A 23,260-nucleotide genomic window follows, 5' to 3' on the forward strand; every position below is an offset into this window, starting at 1 on the left:
AAAGGGGCAAACACTTTTTCACAGCACTGTATTTCTCGTTGAACAGAGATGTTATCTTGACCTTTAGTGTGTACAGGCTGTTCATTTCTGGACTGCTGTCATCCTGATCTGTGTGGTCCAGGTTTAACCAGAAAACTGTCTCCTATATTTTCACCAGTCATTCTAACTTGAAGGAAAAGCAGAACTTGACTTTCAAACATCTTCTCTAGTTTCTCAACCCTCTGTGGTAACTTCCTCTTTTCTAATTGGATTTTCTGCTGCTTGATTTAAGCTGCTAAACAGCAACATTTCCTCCCTCACTGTACCATCTGATGCATTCTGGGTAGAACGGAGCATCAGGGCCTGCCTCTGTGGGTATAAAGTCTGTGACTGATGGAGACATTTGAGGACACGATGGCTCAAGTGTCGTTCGCTCAGACTAACCCGCTGTTTGACGCGTCTCTGAACAGGAATGATCTCTACAGCTCTCAGCCTGAAGGTGAGTACAGGCACAATCTCAGTCCTACCACAGCATTATAATATATTTGGGTTTCTTTTTTTCAGACAGTTTATTTTAGGAGATGTTATTTTACCTTGACATGTTTCGACTGTCAGCTGTAGTCTTCTCAGAAGCGTCAAGCTGACCGCTGTGACGTGTCCTTATATGCTGTTCTTCCGAGGGATGGTCAACCTGACGGACCTGACAGGTCTATCAGGCTGACCACGCCCCCGTCGCCCGATGGTCTCTGGAGGAGAGTCCCAGGTGTGTGACAGCATGAATGCTCCCTAATCCCGGTTGATGATGTTTTTTTCCCCGCTTCCTGATTTCAATGGTCTTCTGAGGAAGACTGCAGATGACAGTCAACATGTCAAGGTAAAATAAAATAACATCTCCATAAATTGTCTAAAAAAAAGAAACCCAAGTATATTATTCAGTATAAGGAGACAAAATGAACTTTCTGGATTTACCACAGCATTCTTCATAAAACTATGGCAAATATCTTGGGACATGCAGTTGTGCAGATGCAGGTGAAAGTGGCTCTAAAATATCATTCTCAACTCTGAATTGATCCCAAACAACCCTGAAAATGGCTTTTTCTCTTGTCCACCCTGTAAAAATGGACCTTTTCAGCATGATTTACTTCATTGATGCTCCCTTTTATTGCTATGATCATGTTTTTAAATCCATAAACAGGGCGAATTCAGGTATACAGGGACAGTTTTTATCATTCCACCTTAAAATCACATTGTTGTCACAAACCAACATGTGATACCTCTCTGAAGTCCTCAGAGTGTCTGCTGTCTGAATGAGAAAACATTAAGTGTGTATGATGTTTGTAGAATAAAACATAATATGTTTGGTAATTTGGGACACAGTTCTACTGATGTAAATTTGCTCTAATAGGATGAAGAACAGGTTCAGCTGAATTCCTCCTGTCCTGTACAAATTAGGATATATATTTGAGATATCACTGTGTAGATTTTAGTATTTTTTCTTAAGTTTACCGGTTCACAAACCTACTTAAAATGCATTTTTCAATAAATAATAAAACATTGATTATTTTTCTATGATAACAATTGCTCCATCAGTCTTTCCTCCTCCAAACTATACGGCTCACAAGACAAATGCATCCTGTAGTAAATTAGAAAAATCTAGCATGTTCACAACATTTGTGCACAACTGTTGTGCTTCCTCATATGGACACTAGATGGTGCTGCTGTGTCATTCCTGTCAAATATTCTGGGGAGGAATTCACTCACACACTATATGGACAAATGTATTTAGCCACCTGACCATTCTCCATCAGGTGCAGTAATGACATCGTATTCAGACACATGTACTTTAATATGGAGTCGGCCCCCTTCTGCAGCTCTAACAGCCTCCTCTCTTCTTGGATGGCTTTCTACAACATTTTGGCACTGATGTTGGACCAGAAGGCCTGGCTCACAATCTCTGTTCCAGTTCATCCCAAAGATGCTGGATTGGGTTGAGGTCAGGACTCTGTGTGGGCCAGTCCAGTTGTACCTCTGAACTTATCATTCCATGTCTTTCTAGTCCTTTTCAGTGCTCTGGGGCACAGTCTTGTTGGACTTGTCGGTCTGGCTTTTGCAGACCGTTTGCCCTTACTGGCCACCGTATAAAATCCTGTCATGATAAAACAAATTAAAACAAACTGATGGTATTATATCAGGCTCAATACCTGCTCCAGTGGTGATGAGGCCGGTGTGTGGAAACGCTTATTAAAGATATTTATTCTAGTTCCAGGGCGTCAGCTTCCACCTGGAACATGAATGGGGCATAACAAAAACTAAAAGACACTAATAGCCACTAACATAGATAACAGATGGATGACGAATGGGGATGAATGCTGGTTGGAAGGAGCCATGTGAGTTTTTCTTGGGCCCCAACAGACATTGAATCACATCTGAGAAAGATTATCTTTGACAAACAAATCCCAGTCCTCTGACTATATTTTTACATTTCCTCTTAAGCACTGACAGGCCCCTGACCGAACCCATCCACCATCAAACCTCTAAAACCTCTACACTTTACCTCTCTTACATTGGTAGGACATTTATGCCCTGGTCCATCTGCAGCTTTCAGGGCTGGCCCCATGGCAGTGCTAAGCTTCAGAGTTCTCTCTATCCGTTATATTGTTTTTAAGTAGCTCTGTGTGCTTCACATTTACTTTTTTAATGGCTGCTTCACCAAGAAACATATAAAGGAATTCAGTCCTGGTGTTTTCAGCAGCTGTAGACCTCCAGTCCTTGAAAAAGTCTTGTCAGATCAGTTTTTCTTCATTATTTCTTAGAGGGACACTGGTGAACGTTGAAGAGTTCTCAGTTTTCAGTGTGAGCAGAGGAACACAAGCAGCTGACGCTGAGGGTGGTTTTTAACTTTTAGCTCTGTGGAGCGCTGGGAACACTGGGAACTCTGGGAACACTGGGATGCCTGGGGTTTTATAGAAAATGAACGCTGCCAGTGCAAAAATCAGCAGCTGTGGACGCAGGCTCTTACAGGTAGAAATGACTGATCTGGCAGCAGAAAAAACTTGAAAAAAAGTGAATTAAACCCACGGTGTGTACAACCACATTTCCAAAAAAGCTGGGGCGCTGTGTCAAACCTAAATATAAACAGAAAATAATGATTTTCAAATCTCATAAACCCATATTTTATTCACAACAGAGCATAAACAAAATATCAGATGTTGAAACTGACTTTTTACCATTTCATGAAAATATGAGCTCATTTTGAATTTGATGGCAGCAACACATCTCAGAAAAGTAGGGACAGGGCCATGTTTATCGTAGTGCAGCATCCCCTCTTCTTTAACAACAGTCTGTAAATGTCTGAGAAGTGAGGAGACCAGCTGATGGGAGAGGAATGTTGTCCGATTCTTGTCTGATGTAGGATTTTGCTGCTCAACAGTTCTGGGTTTTCTTTGCTAGATATTTCCTTTTCTGGTGCTCCAAATGTTTTCTATTGGTGAAAGGTCTGAACTGTAGGCAGACCAATTCAGGACCTGGACTCTTCACCCGTGAAGCCATGCTGTTGTGATGGATGCAGATGCAGGCTTTAGAACTGAGCCAGGATAACAAGCTGGGCAGTCCCTTTCCTCTTTAGTCCATAGGACACATTGTCGGTGGTTTCCAAAAATAATTTCAATGTTCACTCGTCTGACCACAGAACAGTTTTACTTGTTTCTTCAGTCCATGTTAAATGAGCTTTGGTCCAGAAAAGATGGCGGTGTTTCTGGATCCTGTTCACATACAGTTGAAACCAGAAGTTTACATACACTATATAAAAAGGCACATAAACTTTTTTTTCTCACCGTCTAACATTTAATCAGATTAAACTTTTCCTGTTTTTGGTCAATTAGGATTACCAAAATTATTTCTATTTGCTAAATGCCAGAATAATGAGAGAGATCATTTTTTAGACAATTTTTTATGATTTTCTTGAGAGTCAGAAGTTTACATACATTTCATTAGTATTTGGTAGCATTGCCTTTAAACTGTATGACTTGGAGCAAATGTTTTGGATATGCTTCCACAAGCTTCTCACAATAGTTTGCAGGAATTTTGGCCCATTCCTCCTGGCAGAACTGGTGTAACTGAGCCAAGTTTGTAGGCCGCCTTGCTCGCACATGCCTTTTCAGCTCTGCCCATAAATTTTCAATGGGATTGAGATCAGGGCTTTGTGATGGCCACTCCAAAACATTGACTTTGTTATCCTTAAGCCACTTTGTAACCAGTTTGGCAGTGTGCTTAGGGTCATTGTCCATTTGGAAACCCAATTTGCGCCCAAGCTTTAACTTCCTGGCTGATGTCTTGAGATGTTGCTTCAGTATTTCCACATAATGTTCTTTCCTCATGATGCCATCTATTTTGTGAAGTGCACCAGTCCCTCCTGCAGCAAAACAACCCCACAACATGATGCTGCCACCCCCATGTTTGACAGTTGGGATGGTGTTCTCAGGCTTGCAAGCTTCCCCCTTTTTTCTCCAAATGTAACGATGGTCATTATGGCCAAAAAGTTCAATTTTAGATTCGTCAGACCACAGAACATGTCTCCAAAAATTAAGGTCTTTGTCCCTGTGTGCATTTTCAAACTGTAATCTGGCTTTTTTATGTTTCTTTTGGAGTAATTCCTGGGAGAGTGGCCTTTCAGTCCATGTGGGTACAGGACTCGTTTGACTGTTGATAATGACACACTCTCACCAGCTTCAGCAGCATCTTCACAAGGTCTTTTGCTTTTGTTTTTTGGTTGAGATGCACTTTTTGGACCAAAGCACGTTCATCTCTGGGACACAGAACCCGTCTCCTTCCTGAGCGGTATGATGGCTGGACATTCCCATGGTGTTTATACTTGCGTATAATTGTTTGAACAGATGAACGTGGCACCTTCAGGCATCTGGAAATTGCACCCAAGGATGAACCAGACTTGTGAAAGTCCACAATTCTCTTCCTGATATCTTGGCTGGTTTCTTTTGATTTTCCCATGATGTTACACAAAGAAGCAGTGTTTTTCAGGTATGCCTTAGAATACATCCACAGGTGTGCCTCTGATTAACTCAAATGTTGTCAATAAACCTATCAGAGGCTTCCAAAGACATGACATCATCATCTGGGCTTTCCCAAATCATTTAAAGGCACAGTAATCTTAGTGTATGTAAACTTCTGACTTTGAAGAAAAGTAATAAAAATTGTCTAAAAAAATCCTTTTCTCATTATTCTGGCATTTAGCAAATAGAAATAATTTTGGTAATCCTAACTGACCAAAAACAGGAAAAGTTTAATCTGATTTAATGTTAGACAGTGAGAAAAAAAAGTTTATGTGCCTTTTTATATAGTGTATGTAAACTTCTGGTTTCCACTGTATGGCCTCTTCTCTCCATGATCCAGCTTTAACCTTCACTGGTGGATGGCACGGCAAATTGTGTTGGCAGACAGTGATTTCTGGAAGTGTTCCTGAGCCCATGCAGTGATTTCAGTACAGAATCATGTCTCTTTTTAATGCAGTGGCCCCTGAGGGCCCCTTCAGCCTTGCTCCCATAGCTCACAGAGGTTTCTCCAGATTCTCTGAATCTGTTGATGATATTTTGAACTGTGGATGGTGGGAGATTCAAAGACTTCACCGTTTGCAATGAGGGACAGTTTTTGTTTTTCACAGACTGCCTTCTGAGAGACTCAGCCTCTCTAAAATGCTCCTGTTATAGCCAGTCATGTTTCTGACCTGTAATTAACCCCATTAGTAGTAAAATGCTCCTTTCATTAGAACCACTTACCTTTCCAGCCTTTTGTTGCCCCGTCCCCACTATTTTGAGATGTGTTGCTGCCATCAAATATGAATTGAGCTAAGATTTCTCATGAAATGGTAAAATGTCTAAGATTCAACTTATGATAGATTGTGTGTTTAACTGTGAATAAAATCTGGGTTTGTTAGATTTGACAATCATTTTCTTTTTATTTACACAACACCACAAGTTTTTGGAATTACAGTTGTACATCCTTCTGTTTAATCCACTTTTATCATTTATGATAGACCATGGTTGTAAGGGCTTTAAACTAAGATTTCTACTATTCCTACTCTTTGCTTTCTGAGGCACAACGAAAGGAATCACTGACTTCTGTAGTCTAGAGGAGATAATTCTCCAGCTGCCATGTCTGTACATCTCACTCTAAAACCTTCAGAAAGAGAAGAAGTCGACCTCCATCATAACCATTTTTGTTCAGTGTCACCTCTTAGAATTTCAGCAGACAAAAAACCAACTCATCTCCTCTCTCCCTCAGGATTTTCACTGTGATTGATGGCTGACATTTCCCTCTGGTTGCCCAAATGTTTGACGCTCTGAGCTCTAAATACAGCTGATCCAAATGCTTGAAGAAAGCATGTATATCAGCTGATACTCCCCGTCTCCTTCACTGACTTTTCCTGAGAAGTTTTCAGACCACTGTGATTTTCTTTTTTGTCTTTCAGATAAGAGGCCGGCCAGGTCTAGTAGACCCGGGTGCTTGTACTTCATTGTTTTTTACCTCATCCTGCACACTGTCCTCATTGCAGGCCTCATTTATAAAGGTATGAGGTGCTTTGATTCATCAGAGAAGATTGTGTTTAAGAGAGAAGTGATATCAGTGCGATATCTGATCATATAATGTGCTGCATCATCGCTATATTGTTGTTTTTCCTGTCTCAGAGTTCAAGTCTTTCCTGTCAGACCCTCAGAAGTCCAATCACATGGACGGACATCTAGGCAACAACTTCCAGACTCTTCTTCAAAACAACAGCCAAGAAACAAAGAACCTGAGGAGTCGTCTGTGGGCGCTGCAGAGCCAGGTCCTCTGCACGTTTCAATCTGAAACTGAGAACTGTAACGCTGAGGGACAGATTTGTTTAAATTCAAGCCACATGCCTTTTCTTCTGAGGGACAAAATGTCCTAATGAAGGCCACCCATAAGGGGGGGTCAAGGGGAGAGCTTTCTGGGACCCAGCCAAATGGGTCAGCAAAATCATGGCCATTGTAAAATCAATCTTATCAAAGAAACAAAAAAAAAGAATTTTCTTCATTTTTGCTGTAGTGATGTAGGCTGTAGCCTTCTTCAATATCTAAACCCCTTTCTTAAGACAGAATGACATGTTTTGGTAATGTTTACAATATGAAAAGGCACATGAACAAACCCTTTGAAAAGTAATGTTAGACTTCATAAATACCACCATGTGCACAAATGTCAGGATGTTAGAGAAAAGTAGAAGGACCTGACATAACTGTAAGGGAAACATTATTGAATAATTGTGAAAAGAGATCAAAAAAGGTGAAATTCTGCAAAAATTAGTTAAAAATGGGTTAAAGGGGCTATATGTACATTTTTTTGCTTCCACACTTCCCATTTTTGAGTATATATTGGTGCGCACTTTATCCTGACGTGAAGAATGAGGCTTCTGATGTGACATCGGGTGCTAGGTAGTACGTGTACCCTCTACTCTGTTTATACCTGGCTACGGTGTGTAGAATGGAAAGAAATGGCAATGGAGAAGGCTGCTTCTGCAAGTAAATGACCGACTAGTGCAACCCAGACATCCACACAAACTCAGTGTAAACATTAAAAAAAAAAAAAAACAAGATAGTTTAATCTGCTGAAGCCCGTAGAGCTAAATGAGAGCTTGACCGATGCAGGGGGAAATCAAGGGTAAATATCAGTGGAGCATTTAAGAAAACTGACTTCAGACCATGAAATACAATGTAGTATTTTATGTACTATAAAACGTATGCTAAAATATGCTAGCTTGCTTATTAAGATGCTATCCAAACAACACGTCACATTGCTCATATAGTGTATTGTTTTGTTATTCACTTACCTCCTCTGTATACAGTCATGGACGAAAGTATTGGCACCCCTGGAATTCTTCCAGAAAATACACCGTTTCTCCCAGAAATTGTTGCAATTACAAATGTGTCTGGTTTACACATGTTCATTTCCTTTACATGGAGCCCGTTATGGGACATAGGAGGAAAAAATAAAAAACTTAAGGGAGAAAAAAAAAAAAATTTAAGGGAGAAGAAACTTTTTTTTTTAGGGTCATTAAAAAAAATGGGAGAAAAAGATGTTTTTTAAACAGTTTGTGAAATCTCGCAAAAGTAGATTGAAATCATACCATAAGGGGACTCTCGTCATAACAGCAGGATCTGGTGGACCTGGTTGAATTCATCAGCAACTAGTTGTATCCTCCGAACAGCTGACGGGTACAGATGGGTGTGTGCCAAATGTTGTGTAGGCATTAAGCCTGACCTTCCTTAAAAAGCCAACAATGCCCCCATTGATATATTTTCCATATGGCTTCAGTTTATCGTATGAATCCAAGTGCCAGATGAAGTGAGCTCCTTTTGCAAAGTAGTTCCGTCTACTAATACGGCACGCTTGTCCTACTGAATGCCGTCCTGGAACCAATCCTTTTCAAACCCATTTGTACATTTTCTTTACTAACAAGTAGTATTAGCTCTCTGCATTTAGCACACACCCATCTGTACTGTGCAGCTGTTCGGAGGATTGCAACTGGTTACTGATGAATTCGACCAGGTATGCCAGATCCGAGAGATCTTTCGTTTTACAACGAAAGAGTCCCCTTTTACCCAAAGTGCCTTCAAATGCCTTCTCTGAGACAAAAATGGATGGATTAAATTTCTTAAAATTTAAGGCCAATTTCGAAGTAAAATTCAATGAATCTCCCCCACAGATGCTCGCCCTCCGTTGTTTTGGTTGGTTTGACCTGGAAGTAGTTATTGCTACAGAATTTAAATCTACTTTTGCGAGATCTCGCAAACTGTTAAAAAAAAAAAAATAATCTTTTCTTTTTCCATGTCCCTTTATTTTTTTTTCTCTACCTTAAATTTTTTTTTCCTTTGTCCCTTAAGGGGCTCCGTACCTTTATGTGTATTGTCACAAAACAAACAAACAAACAAAACTGAAGAAAAAGCCAAAAAATGGGCCGGACAAAATTGTATTATTTGGTTGCACACCCTTGAAAAAAATTACTGAAACCAACCACTTCCTGTAACCATCAACAAGCTTCTTACACCTCTCAACTAGATTTTTGGACCACTCTTCTTTTGCAAACTGCTCCAGGTCTCTCAGATTTGAAGGGTGCTTCTTGCAACAGCAGTTTTAAGATCTCTTCATAGGTGTTCAATGGGATTTAGATCTGGACTCATTGCTGGCAAATTCAGAACTCTCCAGCTCTTTGTCTCCAACCGTTTCTTGGTGCTTTTTGAGGTATGTTTTAGGTCATTGTCCTGCTGGAACACCCATGACCTCTGATGCAGACCCAGCTTTCTGACACTAGGCCCTACATTGCGGCCCAAAATCTTTTGATAGTCTCCAGATTTCATGATTCCTTGCACACAGTCAAGGCACCCAGTGCCAGAGGCAGCAAAATAACCCCAAAACATCTTTGAACCTCCACCATGTTTGACTGTAGGTACTGTGTTCTTTTCTTTGTAGGCCTCATTCTGTTTTCTGTAAACAGTAGAATGATGTGCTTTTCCAAAAAGATCTACCTTAGTCTCATCTGTCCACAAAATGTTCTCCCAGAAGGATTGAGGCTTACTCAGGTACATTTCTGTAAACTCCAGTCTGGCTTTTTTGTGTCTCTTTGTCAGCAGTGGGGTTCTCTTCGGTCTCCTGCCATAGTGCTTCATCTCATTCAGATGACCACATATGGTCCCAGCTGACACTTTTGCACCCTGAGTCTGCAGGACAGCCTGAATTTGTGTGGAAGTTGACTGAGGATGTTTATCCACCATTCCAACTATCCTGTGTTGTTCTTTTGCCAGTTTTTCTCTTCCATCCACGTCCAGGGAGATTACCCACAGTTCCATGGGTTATAAACTTCTTGATTATATTACACACAGTGGACCAAGGAATTTTAGGATCTCTGGAGATGGTCTTAAAACCTTGAGATTGTTCATATTTTTCCACAATTTTGCTTCTTAAGTCCTCAGACGAATCTAGGCTCTTCTTTCTCTTCTCCGTGCTTGGTGTGACACACACAGACACACAACACAAAGGTTGAGTCAACTTTTAGACATTCTAACTGGCTTCAGGTGTGATTTCTAGATTGCCAGCACCTGTTACTGCCACAGGTGAGTTTAAATGAGCATCACATGCTTGAAATAAAATGATTTACCCACAGTTTTAAAAGGATGCCAATCATTTTTCCAGCCCATTTTTTTGAGTTTTGTGTAAAATTTGTCAATTTTGGCTTTTATCTTTGGAGGGTTTTTTTTGATTTTCCAATGCACATAAAGGCAATAAACATGTGTATACCAAAAGCATTTGTATAGCAACAATTTCTGGGAGAAATGGTGTATTTTCTGGAAGAATTCCAGGGGTGCCAATACTTTTGTCCATGACTGTACATGGTGCCAGTAAATCACCTTGGTCTGCGTGTGTATCAGCTAATAAACCTGAGGCTCATACATGCGCAAGGAGTGTGCCGTCATGGACAAGCAACACAATACTGTTGTTGTATGCCTAATGGCCGGGGGTGTCGCTACACTGATTTATTTCTAAAAGTTACATATAGCCATAGACTGTAGATAGATAGATAGATAGATAGATGATAGATAGTAGTTTATTGTCATTGTATTGTAAAAATGCAACAGAATTTACATTTGGCAGTCTCCTCTGTAGCAGCAAACACAGTTGTCCAAGCGGTGGTTACAAATCCACAGCCTCATGTCATCCATCCTGCTGGCAAGGGAGCAGGCAACCGGGAGACCGTTAGGGTTGTGTTGCTCTTAGCCTAGCCTGCATCCCAGCTTGTTTATCCCGCTTTCGCCTTCTCGCACAATGCCGTCTCTGCCTTCTCCCCACCATTGTGCTGCTCCTCGTCTTCCTCCTTTTACTCTCCCAGCGCCCCGTTCTCTGGATAATCTCTGTTGGGGAAGATGTAAACTCTGTGGGCATGCTGTCATTTCTGGTATAAATGTAGGGCTTTGTTTTGCCGCTAGTGATGGAGGGCCAGGCTGCTGCGTTCGTATGTGCTGCCTCATGCTACCTCAATAGGTAGCATTCAGTAGTCTCCTGTTGATCAGGCAGTGTTCTGTGGCAGTCACTGGCAGTTGTTGTTAGCTTTATAAGCTAGCCAGGAGTTGCAGTTGAGACTGAGGTCTTTTTTTTCACAATTTTTGGGTTTTACTTGATGAAAATTTCCTGTTCTTTGTCTCAAAGTTAGCCTGGACCATCCATCTCTGTTTTTTTTCTTAGGTTTCAACATGTGTTGTCAATTTAATAGTGAAAAAGACCACAAGTCCAAGATATAACTCAGGAGTGCATCTTTCTTGCTGCCCACTGTTCTGGTCAAACCCCGTGTGACGTCAGTTGTCTGCTTACAATAGGCGGACTCAAACAGCTCTTGAAGCCTATCCGTGGCGGTTTCCATATTGAAATCTCAGTCTCAACCAAACTTTGGATCAACCTAACGGCCCACCCACTTAGCTCAACTTCCTGTCAGCTAGCTAGCTAGCTAGCATTCTGGTTGACAGAAACGTAGCTTCTGCCTGTCGAGCTAGCTGTCAATCAAATGAGACAATATTGCAATTTTTTGCACTTCCGTATTGGCTTCATTTTTCAGGACCGGAGGTTGCTGCTTGCATCTAGCCTCTTTAAGCAAAAAAAAAAAAAAAAAAAAAGACGTAAAAAAAATGGGCATGGAGTTGAAAAGCAGTTAAAAGTGGCAAAAATGGCTTAAGGTTTTCAAAAAAGGCAAAAAGAAGAAAAAATTGATGAAATGTGAAAAGTAAGGGTTACAGAGGCAAAATTAGGCAGAAAGTAGCAAAAAAGTGGCAAGATGGGTAGCTACAGTAGTTAAAAGAGGGTAAGGGGTAGCTCAATTAGGTTTAAAGAGGCAAAAATGGACAAATGTCAAAAAATAAAGAGGCAGAAATGTGGAAAAAATGTGGCAAAAATAGGTGAAAACATTAGGAGTTAAAAGTGACTTAGGGGGCTTTCACACCTACGTCATTTGGTCCGGACTTTTGGACTTTTCTGTTTGGTCCGAACCAAAATGATAGGTGCGAAACCTTACCTGGACCATGGTCTGGACCTTGGTCCGACCAAAAGAGGTGGTCTCGGTCCGAACCAAATGGAACCATGGTCTGGTTCATGCCCAGTGTGAAAGCATTATTTTGAAAGGTTCTGACCTTTGTATCAATGACATGAAGTTACGACATGACTACCGGCAAAGGAAATCCATCACCATAACAAAATGAGCTGAAGAAGAGCCCACAACAATCTCACGGACTGAAATTAACCAGCAGCCTGGATAGGGTGGGCTAACGGTAGCTGCTTAACGTTACGCGGGGAGTAGAAGTGTCCGTTATTATGTTAAATAGGGATTGTCCAAGCATGGAAAATAATAAGACGAACTCGGACCAGCCTTATGTACAGCTCTTCAAGTTGTCGCTTAGTAGAAAATCAACAATAATATGATGGTGGGAATGACGATGTCATTGTTTACAACATTCAAGATTCAACGTGTTGACTTCAGACGCCCGCCGGCCAAATGACCAATCAATGTAAACTACAGAGACACGCAAACCACATAGTTGATGACGATATCATGTAGGTTTGTCATGTAAAGTCTGTTAATCCGTCTGCAATAATGACAGTCTGAAACCCAAACAGACTGAACCAAATGTATACAATGGAACAAAAACATGGACCTTGGTCCGGACTTTCAGGTGTGAAAACACCCTTAAATAAGTAATCTGAACATCAGGACCAATAACTGCTCCAAAATGAGGTAACTGTTAGCCAGGATGCTAGCACCAATGCTACTAATTCGACACACATGCTCTGTTCTCATCAGTAAATCCAAACTGACGGCTCTTTCTCTGAGGATTTCAGGGGCCCGGCCAAATATGTGGGCTGGCCTGGATCCCTACAATATCTTTATGTCTGTCTGCACAAGCTAACATTAGACACTTGCCACTTAAGGTCATACATTGTGATACAAGACAGTTTCAGGAAGTATATGAGGTGTTTTAGTCTGTGTTTTGTCACTTTTAATTTTAAAAGCTATCGTCATTTTAAATCATCAGGATTCACAGAATCATGTTTCTTCTGCCAACAGGTTGATGACCTGTGCGGGGCGGATGGTCAGATTCACCGACTGACGTCTGACATGAAGCTGCTCAACACCAGCACTCAAAAACTGGATGGGAAACTGACCAGCATCAGCCTCAAAGCAGGTATGATCCACATTCAAATGTAAATATTTATGTGGTCTGAGTAATGCTCATCTTACAGGATATGATGTGTGTTTGTCCTCAGGTCCTCCTGGTCCAGTCGGGGCACAGGGGTCCCCAGGTACGTCCACCTGGAGTACTTAGAGATCAGGGGAAATTACATCCACAGCTTGCAGTGACTTACTGCAGGGTCAGAGAAAACACATAGGAATTAATCACAAATAAACTGTCTTAAGACTTCATTTAAAATAGCTGCCAAAATTAACACTGAAGACTCAGTGGAAGCTGCAAAGCTACCATGAAACAGGACTCTCTGATTGGTGGAAAAGTGGACCAATCAGATAGCCTACAAAGGATAAATGAAACTGTTCCAAAAGAATCTTATTATTTCCAAAAAACTCAGATTTTGTGGGACAAAGCTTGGCTCCAATGCTTGCTTCTCCAAACAGGGCTGTGTTAACCACCATCTGCTGTCAGTATCACACTGACTACTGATAACTGTCAAAGCAGGTATGATCCACGTTCAAATGTGTGCGGTCTGAGTAATGTTTGTCTGCTTCAGTGTAAGATAGCAGGTGTTGTTAACAGAGGATAGAAGAGGCTACACTCAGATTTTTATTTAAATTTTTACAGTCTATTATCTCTTCAGTCACAGATCAGCCTTTGACTGTATGATGACAAATTGTCAGACTGTTGTAAAAGAAAATATTTTAACTGGAAAACATTAGGATGGCATAGCAGTATTTCACCCGCAGAAATGTTTAACATGTGGATGTGATTAATAAACGTGTAGAATAATCATTAATTTCAATATTAACTTGAATTCTGTCTGTTCACTGGGTTAAGGGTCAAAGGTTAAGACACATTATTTCTGCCTACTCTCTTTCTTGTTCTCCAGGTCCCCGTGGAGCGAAGGGTGACACCGGGGATGCAGGAAGATCAGGTACCTACATGTTACTGTTGTATTAACCATACTCAGACAGCAGCCATTGACCTCCATATAAAGATCAGGTTTGGTGTTCTGTCACACTGCAGTGTTCTTAGACAATATTTAGTCTGTAATCCTTTCTTGATTAAGGAACAACTGACCCTGATGTTCAAAGTGAACAAAGTGGAGGTTCAAAACCAAGTTTGATCAGACATTAGCTACATGTAGACACCAGCCATTAGCAGTGTGATCTATAAAATAGAAACTGTTGACCCAGGAAGTCAGGGCCGTTTGTCTACTTCAGTGTAAGATAGCAGGTGTTGTTAACAGAGGTTAGAAGAGGCTACACTCAGATTTTTATTTGAATTTTTACAGTCTGTTATCTCTTCAGTCACAGATCAGCCTTTGAATGTATGACGACAATAAATTGTCAGATTGTTGTTAAAGAAAATATTTTAACTGGAATACATGAGGATAGCATAGCAGTATTTCACTACAGAAATGTTTAACATGTGGATGTGATTAATAAACATGTAGAATAGTCATTATTGTCGATATTAACTTGAATTCTGTCTGTTTGTTGTGCGCTGCAGGAATACCGGGTGCTCCTGGGCCCAAGGGAGGAAAGGGAGACAGAGGAAATGACGGTCAACGAGGACCTCCAGGTGAGCTTCTTTAAGGTTTGACTGGTTTAGAGACTGTCAGAGACAAAACCAACCTGCTCTCTCCAATGAAGTGCAGAGAATATGGATAAAAATATTCTGATAAAAGCAGGGGTGGACTGGGACAATAATTCAGGCTGGGAATTTGATACCATCCCAGGCCACCACCATCTGATTAAGGCAAAACACCAAGGGTGAGTTAGGATGGGCGCCTGCTGACTAAGAGTGTAAAATAACAAAACAAAGGCTCCTCATGTTCCCACACACAGCTTTTTCTGTTTCTTTTCCCTACAAAATAAATGTTTCTGTTGTGTTGCAATAACCTGTACTCAAGTCACATTTAACAGTGTAGTAGTAGGCCTTGTCTTTCCCTGTATCTCTCTCTCTCTCACTCAGTACAACTTGCTGCTCAGCAGAATGAAACTAACACTTTAAATAATCTATACTCGTGAAGATAATTGTATACTGATTATCATAAGTGAAGCACAAATTATTCTAAAAGCATAGCCTGCATGTTTGGTTTGGACTCTTAAGTGTACCTGAAGTGTCCTTCTCTGACTCTCTGACTGAGCTCTTGCAGCACTAGCTCTGCTGACCGTGCTGACACTGCTCCCTTCTCCACCTTTGTAAAGAAAAAACCAAAAGCTACCCATAATTTCCAAGCTATTCAAATTCACCAATTGATATTTTATTTTATGCATTAGCCATGTTCATATAACAACCCATATGTTCTTAATCTTAGTTGGATTTTACCTGGTTAAATAAAGGTTAAATGAAATAATATAATACAAAGATTTCAGTATTCATATAATTCATTATGTTGTGTCTATGTAAGTTAACTATATTCAAAAATTTGCAATATCCTTTGTTAAAACTTTAAACATTTGTTTTATTTAGTCAGTTTTAGCCCCATCAGCCTCCACAAAGTGGTACTGACCTCCTCATTAAGCTAGTCGTGCTGATAGGCTAAGGTTGTGTGTCTGTTGTCACCACTAGTGTTTAGTTTATTACCTGCTCCCTTACTGACAAACATGTCAGTAATTTTACAGCACTTCGCTGCATCTGTAGCCAGTGCTTTTAATTTTTTGAGCCTCCCCCTTTCTGCTCCGCCTTTCCTTTTGGGTTGGCGATCTCACTCCATTTTTCAATGTTGTGTAATGGACTATTCATGGCAGGTTAACTGTCCATGTTAAAAAATGTCGCCAGTTCAGAGTGTGACTGTTGGCGGAATTCTAAGATTTTCGGAGTGTCAGTGAACATATCAGTTAGAAAGACATGATAGTTTGCTGCATGGTGAGACAAGCGAGATTCTAGGAAGTGACAGAAAGTAATGTTTGTTGTTTTGGCGGCGGCTAGGCCACAGTAGCCTGTGTACTTTTGCGAAATAAAGTTGTAGTGAAACTAACACTGCACCGTCTGCTCACTGAGGGACGTTACAGTAGAACTAAAGGTGCCGAACTTGGTGAGTATCTGCCTGCACTCTGCTCAATCTGTGTGAGCTTCATTAAGGCAGACACCCTGAGCTGCACGACGGATTGTTCATTAAAAAATCATGCACGACCTGAGCCTTTGGTCTTGACTCTCGGCAGTCAGTGACCGGTCCAGTTCTGCGGCCAGGCCAGCAGGAAATCTCCCGGTGCTCCCGATGGCCGGTCTGCCACTGGATAAAAGTCAGGTCATCTCATGGCGACAATAATCAGAGGAATTTTTACCAGTGGTTTATAGTGCTTATAGTAAAACTATTCAATTCATACTGTTGTAAAATATAAGGACTTAAATATCATCCAGCTACTCGAGTTCAAATGCAGATAAATCCAACCTTTACTGTTCTACATGCCCACAGTCACAGTGACTGGAAGCTGTCTCATCCTAAAACCTTCATAACTTGAACTCATCACTGAGGTTTCACTGAACTAAACAACCAGGAGAATGCACCAGTGACAGATGTGCATTTTGTAGTCCATTAATGCTGAATTGTAGTTTGTACACAGTAAAAGTCTGAAACATCTGTCCAGGAAAGTGCCCTCATCACCACGGTTTTCCTTTCAGGTCCTCTTACTCTCACCTTTCTGTGGCGTTTTAAGAAAACCTGGGATCCGTTTGAATCGTCCATTTTGCTTAGGAAGGTTCCTGAGTGAAACAACCAGGAAGTATTTTAGTGTCGGCCATGATAAAGGCCGTTTGAATTCTCTAGCTGAAAGGGAAAGGAGCTTCATTATTTCCTTTATCTCCTTTAGCCTAGGAAACACTGGACCATCCTTGACCAAAGGAGAGATTTAAAGATGACCCACAATTCTTTGCATAAACTTTATTTAAAGTGACGCACCTGTTGACCGCTCATCAAAACAAGCAGTCAATCTGACTGTAACTTTACTAGCCCCAATCTAAACTGTAAAACTCAGTCAAACTTATAATTCATGTGATAAACGGAAGGAAACAGGGATGAACGGAGGAATATTACAGACATGAAAACCAGGGATGTCCCGATTCCGATCACATGTATCAGATCGGAGCCAATATAAGCATTTTTAATTGATCGGTAATTTGATCCGATCAGCCCAGATGATCATTGACATCAGTTGCCGTAAATGGAGCACAATTTATGACAGGAAGTAAACACACCAGTAACACAACAAAGCAGCAGTAGCAACATTAGCTTTCATGTGTTAAAAATGTCAGCGGTGTGGAAATACTTCAAACTTGTGAGCGAAATCAGTCCAACAGCCACCTGCAGCATCTGTAACACGACCGTTTCACGAGGTGGTAGCAGCAGAGCTGTGTTCAACACTTCAAGTTTGATCCATCGTCTCCAAACAAAACATGCAGCGGAATACGGAGACTTTACAAGAGCAACAGGCAGCTTCACCGAAGCAACAACCTCTGGACTTTAAGAGGAAAGACAAATACCCTCGAGAGAGTGAAAAGGTAAAAAAGATAACAGAAAAGGTGGTTGAGTTCATCGCTTTAGACAACCAGCCCATCTCCGTGGTGGAGAATTTGGGTTTCTGTTGTCCTCTTGAGCTTTTGGACCCACGCTATGCCCTGCCGTCTGGACATTACTAACTGATCACTGCTTTACTGGAGCTGTACAACAAAGTACGTGATAGCATACTAACACATGTAGCATGTGTAGCACATACTGTGCTACATGCACACCAGTTTCGTGGGTCTCACACAGCGGTTGCACTTTAGAAATCACACTGAAATAATAAGAGTGCCTTGTATTTGATATTTTGGTTTCATTGCAGTGTTAATGTTCTGGTTCATGTCTCAGATTAAGCTGCTACATTTAAATAGGAATTGTTTGTTGTTTTGAGTCTGTATGATTCATATATTCATAAAATGTATTTTTTGACAGATAATTAAAGTGAAAGAGAGCTATTACACCATTCTGAGCAGAACTGTGATTTGATGTTTTTACAACAATTTTGGCTGTACTGAGTTAAATGGAATAAATCTGAGATATCGAGTAACAATTGAATCTCTAATCTAGGTAATTATGAGTATCAGATTGGGACTTGGTACCAGCAAATATTCAATATTAAAAAATCCAATCGGGATCGGAGGCCAAAAATGCTGAGCAGGACAACCCTAATGAAAACTATTTCATTTAACTTATGATCACAGTTGAATTTTTCTCGTTTCCATTTTTATCCAAAAAGTAAACCGATCAGTCAGTATTTCAAACTGCATTGCTACCACTTGCTATTTTGAAATATTAAAGTAAATGTGATAAAAGTTTGTACATCACAATTCATTAAAGCGATAAAGTCGGTATGTTGCCATATTGTGATTATATTTATCATCATAATTACACAAGTAAGACAGAGTTTATAGAGCTTTTCACATGACGAGCTGAAAGAAAGACGGAACAAAAATAGACTTATAAAATTAACAGAGACGAGAGAATGAAAGAAAATGGATAGGTGGTGAATAAAACAAAACTATTCAATATCGTTGTGAAATAAAAGGACTTGACTATTATTCATCTGGTCATATTGACTTTGCAGAGAGTTCAGATAAAGAGAAAAGTTTCTGCTGTTCTAGATGCTCACAGTCACAGTTCCTCGTCCTGAAGAGACTTTAGCATATAAAAATCTTAATGAGCTCATTTTTATCACCGAGGTTTTCACGTTTCATTCGCTGCTCATAACAATATGGAGAACCCGCCAAGTGGTAGGTGTGAATTTTGTAGTCCATCAACGTTAAATTGTAGTTTTTACACAAATAACACCCGTCACGTCTGTAACATCTGCCTAGAGAAAGTGCAGTCGGATTGCCTAATCACAACTGTCCTCCTTTCCTATCCTCTTACTCCCACCTTTCCTTGACCCTGTGACGTTTCTCACCGGGGACTTAGAACTTACAACACCATACAACAGTCTGGACCTCTGTTGGATTAGGTCAGTCACTTTAGAGGGGGTAAATATTTATGCAGTCACTTACTTTACATTAAAGATTTTTATTTAATTGACATTTCTTTGTAGAAATCTGTTTTCACTTTGCCATTAAATAGTTTTCTGTACAATTTTTTGTTAAAAAGCCAAATTAAAATGACCACCTTTCAGTCATGGAGTCAATAAAAGAGGGTCATTACTTTTATAGGCACTGTGCATGATGGCTGCCACATGTCCTCTATCTTTTTAGCCTGAACCAAAGTTTTAGTAATGTTACGCACCATGAGTATTAAGCTTGTCCTCTTTCCTCCTTGAATCCAAGGAAACCAAGGACCAAGTGCAAAGGGAGAAAAAGGAGACCCGGGGCTCCAAGGTAAGAGGGTTATCATGATTTCAGAATTATAATCTTTGATATGTTTCTAGTAAAAGTTAAACTAAATTGATGCAATAGCGGCCTCAGTCCTTGGTGTCAAAATGTTCTTGTTTACAAAGAAAAAGAAGAGCTGCATGTGGTCAACAGCGCTGTCTTACATGCACAAACATTGCCAATGTCTAAATACTAAAATGTGTATCTGTGTGATCTAGACTAATGTTGTTATAGTAAACTCAAACTAACGAAATAACTTAAACTAAAAGCTTTTAGTTAACTGAAACTAAATAAAAACTAAGCTTTACCAAAAACACGAAAACTAACTAAAACTATATAGTACTTTTACAAAACTAACTAAACTAAAATAAAAATAGAGACAAAAAATATCCTTGGTTTTAGTCTTTGACAAAACCAGACTGACTGGCACCTACACCCACGTCTGGGGAGAGTAAAATGGCCTGGTTTGATTGGATAAGACCTCACACCATGGTAGTTTCATGCCTGGGGTTGTATTAAAACATCATCATAAAATAAATAAATGATGAGTGAAGAGTAGCCTGTTTGAACATGTTTTTAAAAAAGTATGATGTTCACCCAGCCCCGACATCAATCAGAAAAAACTAAAACTAACACTAAAACCAATAAAAACTGAACTAAAACGAAGCATTTTTGTAAAATAAAAACTAAACTAAACTAACAAACCAGCAGTCAAAACTAATTAAAACTAAACTGAAATTGAACACAGAAAGAGTAAAAGTAATAGAAATGAAATCTAATGAAAAATCCAGAACTGTTATAACCCTGATCTGGACAGTGTGAAGGTGAATGCTTGTAATATTTTGCTTTTTGAAACATGTCCTATGAAAAGGGCTCGTTTTCTTTAAGCTACAGTTCCTTTGATTCTTAGGTTCAGTAAAATAAAGATTGCATCAAAAGTATTGAAAAGTATCACAGTGTAAAAATACCTTACAAGTCAAGTGTTTGGACAGGTCAAGGATTAAGGGTCAAAGGTTAAGACACATTATTTCTCCCTATTCTCTTTCTTGTTCTCCAGGTCCCCGTGGAGCGAAGGGTGACACCGGGGATGCAGGAAGATCAGGTACCTACATGTTACTGTTGTATTAACCATACTCAGACAGCAGCCATTGACCTCCATATAAAGATCAGGTTTGGTGTTCTGTCACACTGCAGTGTTCTTAGACAATATTTAGTCTGTAATCCTTTCTTGATTAAGGAACAACTGACCCTGATGTTCAAAGTGAACAAAGTGGAGGTTCAAAACCAAGTTTGATCAGACATTAGCTACATGTAGACACCAGCCATTAGCAGTGTGATCTATAAAATAGAAACTGTTGACCCAGGAAGTCAGGGCCGTTTGTCTACTTCAGTGTAAGATAGCAGGTGTTGTTAACAGAGGTTAGAAGAGGCTACACTCAGATTTTTATTTGAATTTTTACAGTCTATTATCTCCTCAGTCACAGATCAGCCTTTGAATGTATGACGACAATAAATTGTCAGATTGTTGTTAAAGAAAATATTTTAACTGGAATACATGAGGATAGCATAGCAGTATTTCACTACAGAAATGTTTAACATGTGGATGTGATTAATAAACATGTAGAATAGTCATTATTGTCGATGTTAAATTGAATTCTGTTTGTTGTACACTGCAGGAATACCGGGTGCTCCTGGGCCCAAGGGAGGAAAGGGAGACAGAGGAAACGACGGTCAACGAGGACCTCCAGGTGAGCTTCTTTAAGGTTTGACTGGTTTAGAGACTGTCAGAGACAAAACCAACCTGTTCTCTCCAATGAAGTCCAGAGAATATGGATAAAAATATTCTGATAAAAGTCAGGTCATTTCATAGTTGCCATATCATAATTATGGCGACAATAATCAGAGGAATTTGTACCAGTGGTTTATAGTGCTTATAGTAAAACTATTCAATTCATACTGTTGTAAAATATAAGGACTTAAATATCATCCAGCTACTCGAGTTCAAATGCAGATAAATCCAACTTTTACTGTTCTACATGCCCACAGTCACAGTGACTGGAAGCTGTCTCATCCTAAAACCTTCATAACTTGAACTCATCACTGAGGTTTCACTGAACTAAACAACCAGGAGAATGCACCAGTGACAGATGTGCATTTTGTAGTCCATTAATGCTAAATTGTAGTTTTTATGCAGTAAAAGTCTGAAACATCCTTCCAGGAAAGTGCCCTCAACACCATGGTTTTCTTTCCAGTCCTCATTCTCTCACCTTTCTGTGACGTTTTAAGGAAACCTGGGGTCCATTCAGGTCGTCCATTTTGTTTAGGAAGGTTCCTGAGTGAGTGAAACAACTAGGAAGTATTTTAGTGTCGGCCATGATAAAGGCCATTTGAATTCTCTAGCTGAAAGGGGAAAGGAGCTTCATTATTTCCTTTATCTCCTTTAGCCTAGGAAACACTGGACCATCCTTGACCAAAGGAGAGATTTAAAGATGACCCACAATTCTTTGCGTAAACTTTATTTAAAGTGACGCACCTGTTGACCGCTCATCAAAACAAGCAATCAATCTGACTGTAACTTTACTAGCCCCAATTTAAACAGTAAAATTCCGTCAAACTTATAATTCATGAGATCTTACAGTATAGGGTTTTTGTTTTTGTCCTCAGGTCCTTCTGGTCCAGCCGGGGCCCAGGGATCTCCAGGACAGAAGGGGTCTAAAGGTAAGTCCACCTGGAGTGCTCAGGGGAAATCCATAGGAAGTAATCACAAATAAACTGTCTTAAGACTTCATTTAAAATAGCTGCCAAAATTAACACTGAAGACTCGGTGGAAGCTGCAACGCTACCATGAAAGAGGGCTCTCTGATTGGTGGGAAAGTGGACCAATCAGACAGCCTACAAAGGATGAATGAAATTGTTCCAAAAAAAATTTTATTTCCAAAAAAGTCAGTTTTTTGTGGGACAAAGCTTGGCTCCCATGCTTGCTTCTCCAAACAGGGCTGTGTTAACCACCATCTGCTGTCAATATCACACTGACTACTGATAACTGTCAACCCAAAACATAAATCAGAGCGATCCCTTCAAAATAAAGAAGTGTGGTTTGGTTACAAACAAAGATTCTCTCTGGAAACATCAATCACTAACCAAATGTGAAGACCTGATATGGGAATGTTTCGTACAGACAATCAAACTCAGAGCTCCCTTCAAACCCTGGTTCTTAAAAACCCAGCATTTTAAAAGGCTCTCATTGTGAGGGTTGGTTTCGTTAGCATAAAGGTGCATGTACGTGCAGCAGGAGACATTAGCTTTCAGCAGCAGGTCCGGTGTTGATCCCAGCGCTGATGACCTGTCATCTCCCGTCAGACGGCTGATGAAAAGCGGCTGATGGATGAGCTGCAGCCATTATTTCACATCCTAGCACAACTTCGTCAATGCTCTGACATTTCCTGTATGAGATCTCAATCAGGGCTGGACTTTTACTGCAGACCACAAATCACCGTCAGGCTCAGGCAGATGTTTTCCAATAGATCAGACCCTGTCTGACCCCGCCTCGGATCTCCTGTTCAAAAAATGTGATAATAGATGACTGTGGGGTATTTAAATTTGGCCAGCTTCCTAAACAGGGGCTGTGGTTGGTGACCCTGTGAGGCCACGCCTCCAGTGTGCACATTATTCTCAGTAAA

The 23,260-nt window shown here is 40.3% G+C and overlaps 1 protein-coding gene across 2 annotated transcripts in view; it reads left to right on the plus strand.

Moving 5' to 3' along the window:
• The first annotated feature begins 278 nt into the window (after positions 1-278).
• The window catches only part of LOC121506600 (macrophage receptor MARCO-like), a 44,387-nt gene continuing 21,405 nt past the window's right edge, over positions 279-23,260 (plus strand). The window contains exons 1-11 of one of the 2 annotated variants that reach the window (XM_041782407.1): positions 280-478; positions 6,461-6,559; positions 6,678-6,817; positions 13,112-13,229; positions 13,312-13,347; positions 14,125-14,169; positions 14,748-14,819; positions 19,536-19,586; positions 20,638-20,682; positions 21,257-21,328; positions 22,245-22,298. In XM_041782407.1, the coding sequence (XP_041638341.1) occupies positions 373-478; positions 6,461-6,559; positions 6,678-6,817; positions 13,112-13,229; positions 13,312-13,347; positions 14,125-14,169; positions 14,748-14,819; positions 19,536-19,586; positions 20,638-20,682; positions 21,257-21,328; positions 22,245-22,298 (838 nt within the window). In that variant the 5' untranslated portion in view covers positions 280-372. Of the gene's footprint in view, positions 479-6,460; positions 6,560-6,677; positions 6,818-13,111; positions 13,230-13,311; positions 13,348-14,124; positions 14,170-14,747; positions 14,820-19,535; positions 19,587-20,637; positions 20,683-21,256; positions 21,329-22,244; positions 22,299-23,260 lie in introns of both variants that reach the window. The other variant, XM_041782408.1, reaches the window with a different exon arrangement.

The sequence above is a fragment of the Cheilinus undulatus genome, unplaced genomic scaffold (genome assembly GCF_018320785.1).
Source record: "Cheilinus undulatus unplaced genomic scaffold, ASM1832078v1 Contig1, whole genome shotgun sequence".
Classification (NCBI taxonomy): Eukaryota; Metazoa; Chordata; class Actinopteri; order Labriformes; family Labridae; genus Cheilinus; species Cheilinus undulatus.